This window comes from Zea mays, chromosome 10 (genome assembly GCF_902167145.1).
Source record: "Zea mays cultivar B73 chromosome 10, Zm-B73-REFERENCE-NAM-5.0, whole genome shotgun sequence".
Classification (NCBI taxonomy): Eukaryota; Viridiplantae; Streptophyta; class Magnoliopsida; order Poales; family Poaceae; genus Zea; species Zea mays.
In genome coordinates, this window is record NC_050105.1 from 35,074,027 (window position 1) to 35,085,603 (window position 11,577).

At 43.0% G+C, this 11,577-nt stretch overlaps 1 protein-coding gene across 3 annotated transcripts; it reads right to left on the bottom strand.

Moving 5' to 3' along the window:
* Positions 1 to 3,944: 3,944 nt before the first annotated feature.
* Positions 3,945 to 11,257, bottom strand: LOC103641007 (Phosphatidylinositol N-acetyglucosaminlytransferase subunit P-related). 3 transcript variants are annotated; one of them, XM_020545549.2, is made up of 6 exons: positions 10,819 to 11,222; positions 8,621 to 8,708; positions 7,352 to 8,504; positions 7,077 to 7,254; positions 5,308 to 5,497; positions 3,945 to 4,914 (listed from the first exon to the last, which is right to left on the bottom strand). In XM_020545549.2, the coding sequence occupies exons 3-6, from the start codon at positions 7,438 to 7,440 to the stop codon at positions 4,325 to 4,327; spliced, it is 1,047 nt and encodes a 348-aa protein (XP_020401138.1). In that variant the 5' UTR covers positions 7,441 to 8,504; positions 8,621 to 8,708; positions 10,819 to 11,222; the 3' UTR covers positions 3,945 to 4,324. The 3 variants fall into 3 exon arrangements, with proteins under 3 accessions (XP_020401138.1, XP_008662645.1, XP_020401137.1); XM_008664423.3 differs by having other exon boundaries at positions 3,970 to 4,914; positions 7,077 to 8,504; positions 10,819 to 11,257; XM_020545548.2 differs by lacking the exon at positions 10,819 to 11,222 and adding an exon at positions 9,029 to 9,956 and having other exon boundaries at positions 3,980 to 4,914; positions 7,077 to 8,504.
* Positions 11,258 to 11,577: the final 320 nt, after the last annotated feature.

Below are 11,577 nucleotides of genomic sequence, written 5' to 3' on the forward strand. Positions count from 1 at the left end.
ATCACTAAATTCGGAGTTACGGTTATCAAGTTATGATTTTCCGAAGGTTTTATGTGTTTAGTATCGAATAAACTAAGTGATTAATTTTAATCTATGTTTCATGCTAAAACAGAGTTACCAAGTGATAAACAATATTAATACAAAATTATTGCAAATGGAATGGATCAAAAAGGATTTAAAATGAATTTTCTATGAATTAAATAAGTTCTGGAATTATTTTTACACTAGAAATCCATTTCCTATATCCATTTACCTATTTTCTTAGATCTCTGGGCTGCGCGCACAATTATCAGGGAGTTTAGGGGTCCATTTACAAATTTGCAGGGCATGAGTGTAATTATTTTGCATAAGCAGCGGACGACGGGTTGATTCATGTATTTGTTAGGGGCTCATTTACAAAACACCTGAGCCGAAGAGGTACGGGGAGATATCGGCCGCCCGATCCAAAACCGCATTCTCTCTTGGTCGTCGGATCCGAGATCCGCGGTCCCTGGGTCATGATCCTCTCTCTCTCTGCCGCACAATCTGAATCCACGGTCCGGATTAGATCGCGTGGTGGGTGCGCAACAACCCGATCTCTACCGACCACTATCAAATCGATGGTGCGGATCAGAGGACCCATTATCTGTTGTAACTAATCTGAGCCACACGATAACGATCTGACGGTGATCCCCATGCCGACTCGTTCCTCGGCCAAACAGAGCGGCACCCGCGCACGGCCGCGGCGGAGGCCATGGCTAGAGTTGCCGACCACGGCACATGCATCCGGAATTCCAGGCTAATCGATGCTACGCATTAAGGGAAGAAATACAAACTTAAATGTGTGTCTCATACCGGAAATCGTGGGGTAGAATTATCCTAGCCCGATGAAGTGTGGATCCCCGTCGGAACACGCCTCCGACGAGCAATTCACGCCGAGTTAGAGCACCCCTTCAGCTAATAGCGCTAAGATCACAATCTGTGTGCCACTGTGGAGCGCCACAATCCTCCACCCGGCGCCAATTTCAGACACACGTGAGTTGCTCCCGCAACGGCAGGTTTGGTCTTCTTGTCGCAATGATTTCGGGGGGGGTTGTGGGTGGAACCAGGACGGTGGCACCCGCGCCTTTATAACGACCGAGGGGGGTTTGCGGGTGGAACCATGACGGTGGCACCTGCGCAGATTTGGTTGGGCGCAATGGCCGCCCGACTCCACCGGGTTCACCATTATCGGTTGAGGAAGACGGTGGGACTGGCCTCCCGGGCCCACAAGTCGGCGCCAGGACGACGCGGAGAGCGCGCGAGAGGAGCTGACCTCCTGGCCCCACAAGTCCGTGACACAGAGGTTGTTACCCGAGATGGCATGGTTTGCTGGTGGGCCCAAGGTGTCGGCACTACGTCTGGGCTGAGCGTGGGATAATGGGCCGGGAGCGTGGCTTTAGGCCCAGGTCAGGTCTAGGAGACCCTTTTCTTTTTCTTTTTTTCTTTTCTCTTCTTTTCACTTTTAAATCTCAATTTGAATTCACATGTTGTTGTGAATTTTATACTCAGATCAAATGTATAAATTAAAGATACCAGTATGAAAAGAATTTATTTATTTATTTATTTATTTTGTATTGTGTAGTATTTTCCTTCTCTTTCTCCAATTTCTAGATTGCAAACTAGGTCTTAAATCCAAATTTGGACATCAATGTATTTTTATTATCATTTTTATTATTATTAAATGCACACACAAATAAACTCCAACATGATGCATAGATTATTTATATGTCATTAGAGAATTATTCATTTTAAATATGTCCCTTAATGATTCTCATGAAATAGAAGGCAATACACATAAAGATTTATCCCTCTCTTTGATATTCCAATAGTTGGGTATTACAGTTGCTTTGTTCTTGATTCACAGCATTTGAGAACAAGTGACCAACAAGTCTCATCCTCGTAAATACAGTCCCTGTTTACCTACGTTATCCGTAGAATATTTCCCCTCAAGGGTTATTACAGGTCATTATAGTGTAGTTAAATACAACCCGGACTGACACACCACAAATCCTACCTAGACTGAGGCTTACCCGTGGGGTCAGGCGATCCAGGATGTCAGTCGCACGGGCCCGCTTTAATAACATGCGCGAGTAGTGACTGCAGCCTGCGTCTTAGGGCGCTAGGCCTACGGGAGTTGGCAAGGCCCTTGCCTGTCCTGGTCGATCCCTCCATCCCAAAGCCTTCGCTTAGTTGAAGTAGACTTCGCTCTCCCTCCGTTATAACTTGTCATGTTCCCATTATTAATGAGCCGAGCGAGGGGGTGGGCGACCTTCGCTCCAACAGAGGTAACCTGTGTTAGGCAAGATCGTGTTGAAATATCATAGAATTCGAAGCACCACAAGTTATCCCCAGAAGCACTCACAAAATACTTCTGAGTCGCATGTATTGCAGCAACCTGAACCTAAGAGATTTAAAAAAAAGGAAATTAGGCATTTTAATAACAAGACTACTAATTCTAGAAGACTCGATGCTGGATGAATCAGATGGAGCGATCATCAACTTGTCCTCCAAAGTAATAAAAGAAGCTAAGATAAACTCTTTCTTCACGAACATTGCTAGTAACGTTTGTCTGAAAATTTATCCTAGTCAAACCCGGCATTCACAAACACATTTACAAATGTTGCAGCTATATTCTGGCTTGTGGAATCAAGATTGGAGCTGGCACCACGACCATCAATCATATGGACCTACATATCAATGCTAAATGATTAGAAATGTTTCAATGAAGGGGTAGTAAATTATTAACGCTAAATGGCTACAACCCAGTGAAATTAGAACCAGTTCTATAGAACATCATTAGTTAAGGGGGTGTTTGGTTTGAGGAATCACTTCATCCAAAATGAAGTGGTGCATCATGATTCCATTCCTCAAATTTGGTGGGATGACTAATATTAGTGCTAACTAACTATAAGGAATGAGGTGGCGATGGATCAACTCATTCCATTCCACAAACCAAACAAAAAATAATGAGTGAGAAGATGATGGACTAGCTCATTTCTCAAACAAACACTCTATAAGAGTTCAATATCATGCACCAAAACCTTCCTTCATCTGCGGTACTCACATAAGCACCTCCACCAATGACCAATGCTATCATGGCCCCAGTTAAAAGCCTTATCGGCCATACTGAAAACAAACACCAAAAAACCAACTAATGAAGCAAAACATTGAAAACACAAACGATGGGAAATGAAAAAATAGCAAATAGTTCATCAAGTCGCCTTTATCTTCCTGCTTAATTAAATACAATCTATCATTGAGACCTCACAAGATCTTTCGCAGCAAAGAATGCATTAAGTTTTTCAGTTGATTGGCATTCCTGAAAAGATGATATACTTTTCACATGTTCAGGACTCCCTGATCTTACCGCGTCTGTGACCCAGGTGAGGGTCTTGGATCCGAACGAGAGGGGCAGCATGGAGCGAGGCTTGGAGGCAGAGGAGGTGGAGGTCGTGGAGCGCATGGTGGCAGACGAGCGCCTAGTCGAGTGGGAAGTCTCCCGCGAGGACGGTGGCGGCGGTGAGGTGGACACGGTTCTTGAAGCCGAACAAGAGATCGAGGTTGAGGAGGCCAGCGTCGACGATGACGGCTGGGAGGCCGTGGCGCGCGAGGGAGGCGGCGAGGCTGGCGGTTGTGGTGGTCTTTCCGACGCCGGCCTTGCTGGAGTCACTCAACTACATCCGAGCGACGTGCCCTTGCGTCGGCCGAGCAAAATGCAGCACGTCATCAAAGAAGCACGAGGGGGTGGGGAGACGGAGGGGCAGGCGGGGCCAGAGGTGGAGGCGGCGTGCGCAGGCGGGGCCAGTTGGGAGAGAATAGACGCTTTCGCAAGTCGCAACTCCACTAAATTGAAGACAAATTTCAGGTCCGTGGGTACGCGTCCACACGTCGACCGACCCAAAAGTATTCATCATGATCACCACTTTGTCTAAATCAGTCCACTTTTTCACCAATCAAATATTAGTCCAAATAATCATGTTGGTCATCAAACATCATAACCAAACTAGATTAAGGTCCATTTTCCTTACAATTACTACACCCATCAAAGTATCAGATAGGACCAGGAAGTACAGCTTAGCAGTACAGAATCGAAAAATACCTGCAGTAGTGTTTTTTTGGCCTGTATATTTTGCTCTCCAATGTAATTACATAATACATAGCTCCTATTATAACCAGAAGAAAAATGCGGCATGTGTGCACTTGAAAAGCCGTTACATATTCAGCATAATCTGCTTGAAGTTTGAGCGAACCCCATGTTGCCGAAGTTGTTAGTTACTAGTTATGTCCACATGAAACTACCAACTCAACCAAGGAAGTCCACTATGACTTCTTCCAAGAGGTCGCCATGTAACATCCTAGCTATCTGCTTCCCCACCATATTGATGTCGGTGCCTACTTCCAGCCAATTTGTATCAAGAACCATCTCATCAGGATGCCTTGTGACACAGTCTTCCTGCAGCCTAACAATTGTCTGCCAAACCTTCTCAACAGGCCCTTCAGGGCCCCAAAATGCCACACAGTGTCTACTAGGCTGCACCCATGGGTGCACATCAACACATGGTGCAAGGACCTCGGAAAGAATTGAATTCACGAGGTCAAAAAGAAGCCTCCTCTCAGGCTTTGCCCATGTTGCGATTTTATTGTATTTCCTTTCAAGCCTATCAAAGACATGAGGGCCAACAGGGTAACCAGGCAAGTACCATGACTTGCAGATGAGCTGCCAGTCAACAACTATGATACCAGAGCATATAAGTATGTCGAGAAGATATGAGAAGTCCCAGTTTTCCTCGACCTGAAATGCTTCCAAAGATTGGTAAAAAGAATGGTCTTCATCATCACTTGACATGTTAACTTCAGATTCATTGTGATATTGATGGCAACCTCTCTGTTTGTCTACATCAAAGGAAAAGAGAGAAGCTTCCGTTAAGAAAATCATGAAGCTGAGAACTTATGAAAGATCTGTTTAGGACTGGGGGCAATCCCCTATTTGTCATGCACTAAGTACTCTCCAATTTTGGCATACCCTAAATTAGTTTTAAAGAATGTTTCATTTAGTGTCAGTTACAGAATATGATTGAAAAATAAAACTATATAAATGTTTCATTTTATTGTCAGTTTCAGATGATGATTGAAAAAACACAGTAAGACACTATAAATATTCTTGTTACTTACAACGATTGGGTAAGGTGCAAAATTATAACCTTGATTTGGAAATTATTTAACCTTAAAGGTACATATGACTGCAGTGCAGATTTTACTGAAAAAGGTTAAGTTTCCCTCACTTACTAGCCATCCCTTGCAAGTCATAGTTGAAACATCGTGGAAAACAAATATCTTCATTAATTGGAGGCTCAAGGATGGACACTGGGCTCGGTTGCTCAACCTCTTTTGAGCCTTTACAAAATTTTGTACCATCAGTATGATCCGAAACAGATATCGATTCATCCTCGTGACAATGGAAAGGCAATACTGTCACCTAAAACACAGCGGGATACAATTGGATGAGTATAACTGAGTATGCAGCGGATACTTCAAAATTTAACATGATTACAATAAACAATGAACTAATAAGACCTAAAAAAGGTTATCCTTTATATTTAAGGTTCCAAACATATCTTTACGACTAAAAACCGAACTGGACCTGTCCACCACCCCTGGTGAAGCCAAATGCGTCGCTCTGCCTCAAACCATTTTTTTTCGCCAACATGTGGGCCTCGCCCATCCTAAAGTTACAGAAACTCAAACCGAGCCTAGCCCCATCCGATGACACACCCTGCCTCCATGAACCACTACCATCTGTTAGAGCTTATGTGTACTGATTAGCGTAATGGGCTGCGATATGTGGGTGTTGTCTATAAGTAATGTAATGGGTCTAGACCCAACTACCTCTATTATTAATACATCTCCCAACCCCTGAGGACCGTAGACCTCCCCAGGCTTTGCTGGTGCCGATGCATGCTGCCTGTGTCCAGACCTAGGAGGCAGTGGATCCTCTGAGCCGAGCAGAGCCACCCCCAACCATTTCTCTCTCTCTCTCTCTCTCTAATGTGAGTTTCAGCTGGTGTGATGGAAAAGGAATCAAGATAATTAACATTAATGCATGTATCTTCAGTCTGAGACCCTGTTTTTGTTCGCTAATACATATAACCATAATACTTTACGATCAGATATCCCAGAACGAAATCAAGATTGTGCTGATTAGTAAATAGAATGGAAATTTAAGTATATCCTTGTGAGGGACATTAATATATTCCACCATTTCAGGCTTTCAGCAAAAGCACTTGTTCTTACAAAGATAATTGGCGATTATGATGATTTTGAATACGGGTGAGTTCAAAATGGCAAGCGCTATTTTGGGCCATTGGTTGCAGAACTACATGACAAAGTCGTGCATTGCATAATGTAGAAATTTGTATTATCTTTGTATATGGTTAGCACGACCATATCTACATGCAAAAACTTATTGGCTTACAGCCTTACACATGCAATCACTCTATTTTCGTGCATCCTTAATTATGCTCTGAATTCAACCAATTGTATTACCGTTCATGTCATTATTACGAAGAATCGATTTGTTTGATGTTAAAAAGTTAAAACTTTAAGAGGATTATTGAATGAATGCATGCATTGCACTAAAAGGACTACTGAAAAATTGAATAAAGTGTTTTGATCCAGGTAATTCATAATAATAACATCATCAAAGTGCATATATAACTATTGTCCCATGGCAACACATGGGTATTCATCTCGATAATAGATAAGAACTGCACATCCTCAAAAAATAAGCATTACCAACTACCTTCCAACATAAAAAACAAAAAATGTATCACATCGGTTCAGAATTAATAAAAAAGCAAAGCTCGAAAACTTACTACCATCATAAAATTATCAGAACATGAAGCATATCTACAGATTGAGAAATGCGAGATTTCTATGTGAGTTTATAGTAGATGGTTTTAACTTCTATTGGTAATTATAAGTGAGCATACAAGTAAAGTATCCTCAGGTACGCTCCCTTTTTGGTTCTCTAAATTGATGGATGCAAGGACACATACCCGTTGTTTCCTAGAAACCTGCAAGTTGAACCTGGAAGGCTCAGATTCAGCTGATTGTCGAACTACGTCTTCATCTGTTGTCAACAATACTTTATCATTTAAGCAATCAGGAGTTGAAAAGTTGTCACCTGTAAGATTTTGGAAACAGTGAGCACTGCTCAAGTGAGCTTCAGTGCCACTGCCAATTTGCTTCAGTGATCTTGGTTTATCCCGGGAAGAATCAATCTGAAACTTACCATTGTTGTAAATATTGGATATGTTTAGATTATTTTTACCCTGAGAGGAGCCTTCCAAGCAAGAAGGCATGTCCATTGAGCTTCGGATAGACAGCACAGGTGCATGCTTTGGTAAAACTATAAAGCATCCATCCTTGCTATGACCATTATCACGGTCAATCATATTACATAGAACTGGAGCATTTGAGTCTGAATTTAGCTTCAGTCTTTCAGAATCAGATAAAGCAAACATTTCTGCAAGAGTTTTCGAACCAACAGCAGATTCTGCATGCCGGCATATTCTGCTTGATGATGACCTGTTAGTTTTCCTAAAGCTATCGTTACCACAAGAATACCTCTGAGATGATCCAGAACAACTCACATCAGTATTCCCAAACTGATGAACTGATGCTTCCTGTCCAATTTGCAGTGGATCAATGGAGTCACTAGTCAAGGGTCTTTCTTTTCTAATTCGAAGCACATTGTTAGCTTCAGTACCTAATATATGTTCCCGAACTCTTCCATTCTCCATTACAGGAAACTCAAATTTCTTATGTTTCATGCCTCTACTGCAGTTTTTATTGACAGGAGAAAGGTATGGAATGGAAAAAATGTTTTCTGGATCATGCCCTTTTTCCAAGCATGGTGGTTCCAGAACTACAATGCTGTTGAAATCTTTGTTTTTCCCTCTTGATAAAAGGCTGAAATTGCTGAGTGATGAATTGGCTAAACCCACAGGGTATGTCCTGCAAACACTTGATGTATCTTTTACATACTGATAATTTGCAGAATAGTTCATGTCATGAAGGTGCTTCTCAAATAAAGGATTATTTATTTCCACTGAGTTCAAGCGACCCAAGCCAGCTACACAATCCACATAACAATCATGTGTATCATCTCTGTAGAGTGTTTTTGATGGCATAAGCTTTTTCAAGCTTAGCGCTCTTCGTTTCAAGCTCGGCAAGCCTTGGGACTTCTCTTTTGCGACAGCCTCTGGTGGTTCCTCTGACACTTCAAAAACATCCTTAAATTCTTGATGCCGACTATTGACCACTTTAGAAGGTGGCAACACCTCAATTCCCATCAGTTTTGCAATCACACTTGGTGATGAACGCCTTTGCTCTATTTCGTTTAATACATCCTTTCCAACAAGTATTTTTGTTTGACAGCTGGTAGTTCTTTGTGTCCTGCACTCCTTGTATCTGTTGCCAAGCTACATAAATTTGAGAAAATTATTGACAAGCATAGATTTTTTTCAGAGCTTCAGTTTTGACAAAATACCGATATTGAAACTAATGTGATTGTAACTAACAGCATCAAGCAACTCACTGAAATTTGTTCCATCTTGAAGTATCAGTGTTGTGAGGATCAAATGTGAGTAAATATTGCTACATCAGCTGGAGGAAGGGCTTGGCGCCTGCATATATTAACGGAAAAAAAAAACTGTGATGCCTTCAAAGTTGAAACTATATGATGATGATTGATGAAAATATATAAAGAATACACACAAGATGGAGCAAGAACCTAACACAAAGGACTTAATATGCATGCTTATTAAAACGACGTTTAAACGTCGTTTAAACTATAAAACGCTGGAAGAAACCAAAACGGTGAAACGTTTTACGACGTTTAAACGTCACGTTTTGGCGTTTAAACGCTGTATAGCGTGAAACGCCACGTTTCGAGCGTTTAACGGCCCAGCCCAATTTCCCGCCCAGGTTTAGGGTTTTCGCTCACCAGAGCCACGCTCCAGACACTCCAGGAAGTCCAGGCCGCCGCTCCGCTCCAGGCCGCGACACTCCAGGCCACCGCTCTGCCCCAGGCCGCCGCTCTGCTCCAGGCCACCGTTCTGCTCCAGGCCGCTCTAGGCCGCCGCTCCTCCCCCGTGCAGCTTCCTCCAGGCCGCCGCTCAGCCGCGCTCCAGAGTCCAGCCGCTCCCGCTGTCCGCCGGCCACTACAGAGACCGCCCTCTAGCTTTCCTTCACTGGTGAGTAATGGCAGAGACCGTCCTCTAGCTGTTCAGCCTGATTAATCCAAATCTACCATCTTAATTTGCTGAAGGAAGAAGGATTGAGGTGAGGTGCTGTCATCTGAACATATGCATTCCATTATTGCAGAATAGATTGGAGGAGAAATGGCTGGTTTTAGCACGGAAGCATCTGCAGCTGGCTCTCAAATACGAAGTGATGGATATGATCCACTGAAAGATCCAAAAAGGAAACCCAAATCTGATGATCTAGGCTGGAAGTATGCCTATTATGTAGAGCCTGGCAAGCGAGAGTTGATCCAATGCGCCCTTTGCCCGAGGCAAATTAAAGGAGCAATTCTGAGGGTGAAGAAAGATCTTGTGGGCGGATACAAAGATATCCTCAAGTGTCCCAATACCACAACTGCAATTGCTAGAGAATTAAAGGAGGCTTTGGATGAAGGAAAAAGGGATAGACCAAAGGGACAATACTTTGATGAAGTTGAATCACATGAGAACTTATGTTGGTTGTTTGGTATTTGGCTTGATATAATTGCATGAAATTATGATATATTGAAATTTCCCTATGTTGTTTAAAACTACGTTTAAACTTTGTTTAAACCATTTAAAAGTTAAAACTCACCCATGAGCGTTTCAACGTTTCGTCGTTTTAATAACCTTGTTAATATGTCATTTTTGATACAACATAACTTAATTCTAAAGGTTAGTTATTAGACTGTGATAAAACTCAGACATTAGTCCTGCGGCTATAATTTGGTTCATGATTCAGAAAATATCTGTGGGACAATATCATAGCTTGTTACAGTGGTCAGACCCCAAAAAGAACACTGCAGGTCACAAACAGCACAATTGTCGCATTGATGGTAAGCAGCACAAGCAAATCCACAGCCACCTAATTCAAATTTGCTTGTTGTGGCGGAGCATTGCTAATTTGATGCATAAGAACGGGGATAGGCTTCGATATTTTCAGATAAAGACATCTTTATCTCCCAAGTGCATCAGTATCACCAGAAAAACAAAATATCCCAATCCCACATACCATCGAAACAAATCAATAAATCCTCTTCATTCTCCCCAACCATTTGAATTCATATCTAGGTTAATGAGCTGAGAATGATGGCAAGGACATGCTCAAGAACTCCAACCTGACAACTCCTCCCTCAAGCAAAACGCTCTACTGAATGGATGGTTGGCTAGGAAACCAAGCATTATGAGTAATAGTCAATATAGTCTGGTAGATCTTCAGATGGTACACAGTTTGTGATCCAGGACAATTTGACCAATCTAACAACCATGCTGGAAGAAATTAAGCTGATGCCAAGTTGACAACACTAAGTCCATGAAGCACTGGATAGGGGTATGATGGCAGTGGCGGATCCAGGATTTCAATGTTGGGTATTTACAATGCAAAGAAAATACTTCGGTTGAAAGATACGAAGAGTTACAGTAGCACAAATAAAAGGTATATATAGTTCAAACTAGAGATGTTTAGTAAAAAGGGGAAATTACAAAGCGGAAATGGGAAATTTGATATCGTTACCTCCCTCGGCGCCGGCTGTAGATCCGCCGCCCCTGGGGCTTGAGCAGCAGGCCAGCGGCGGGCTCCTGTGCTCCGCCCCGGCCTCGCTGGTGCTGGCGCTTGGGCTGGCGCGGGGGGCGCCCTTGTCGAAAGGCGAGCACCCGTTGCGCCTGCGCGGCTGCGCCGTTCCCGCTGGACGGCCAAGCACCGAGGGGAGATGGCGACGATCGACCGCTAAGACAGCACGAAGCACGAGCAAGACCGGATCGAAGTGCAGCCGTGCTGGGGTAGGCGGCAACCGTCGGTGCCTCGGCAGGACGGCGGGCTGCGGCGCATCGTCCGTGACTCTGCGACGGGCGGACGGGAGACGGTAGAAGTCAGGGTGATCGTGATCTAGCGTAGTGAGAGGAGAATAGGGTCAATGCTCAACGCATGGTAAATGGGCCCATTGGGCCAGCCATCTCTACTCTACTATTTTCTATCTTTATCTCTATACTCTACTGGTTAGTTTTCCGTGCATTGTAACGGCTCACAACAATATCCATATAAACTATCTAATAAAAAGATCTAAAAAATTTTTATTAATTATCTCAACTCTCCATATAATGTTTTTTATTTTACTAAATGATATTGTTATTTACTCCATCCAATATGGCTTGGTATAATACAGCCAATGAAGGGAGCGATTAGAAGATAGTTCACAATGATCGACTAAACGAACAGAGATTATAGAATGACATAATTCCACCAAACAGAGACCAAATAAGAGGAAGTTTGTGA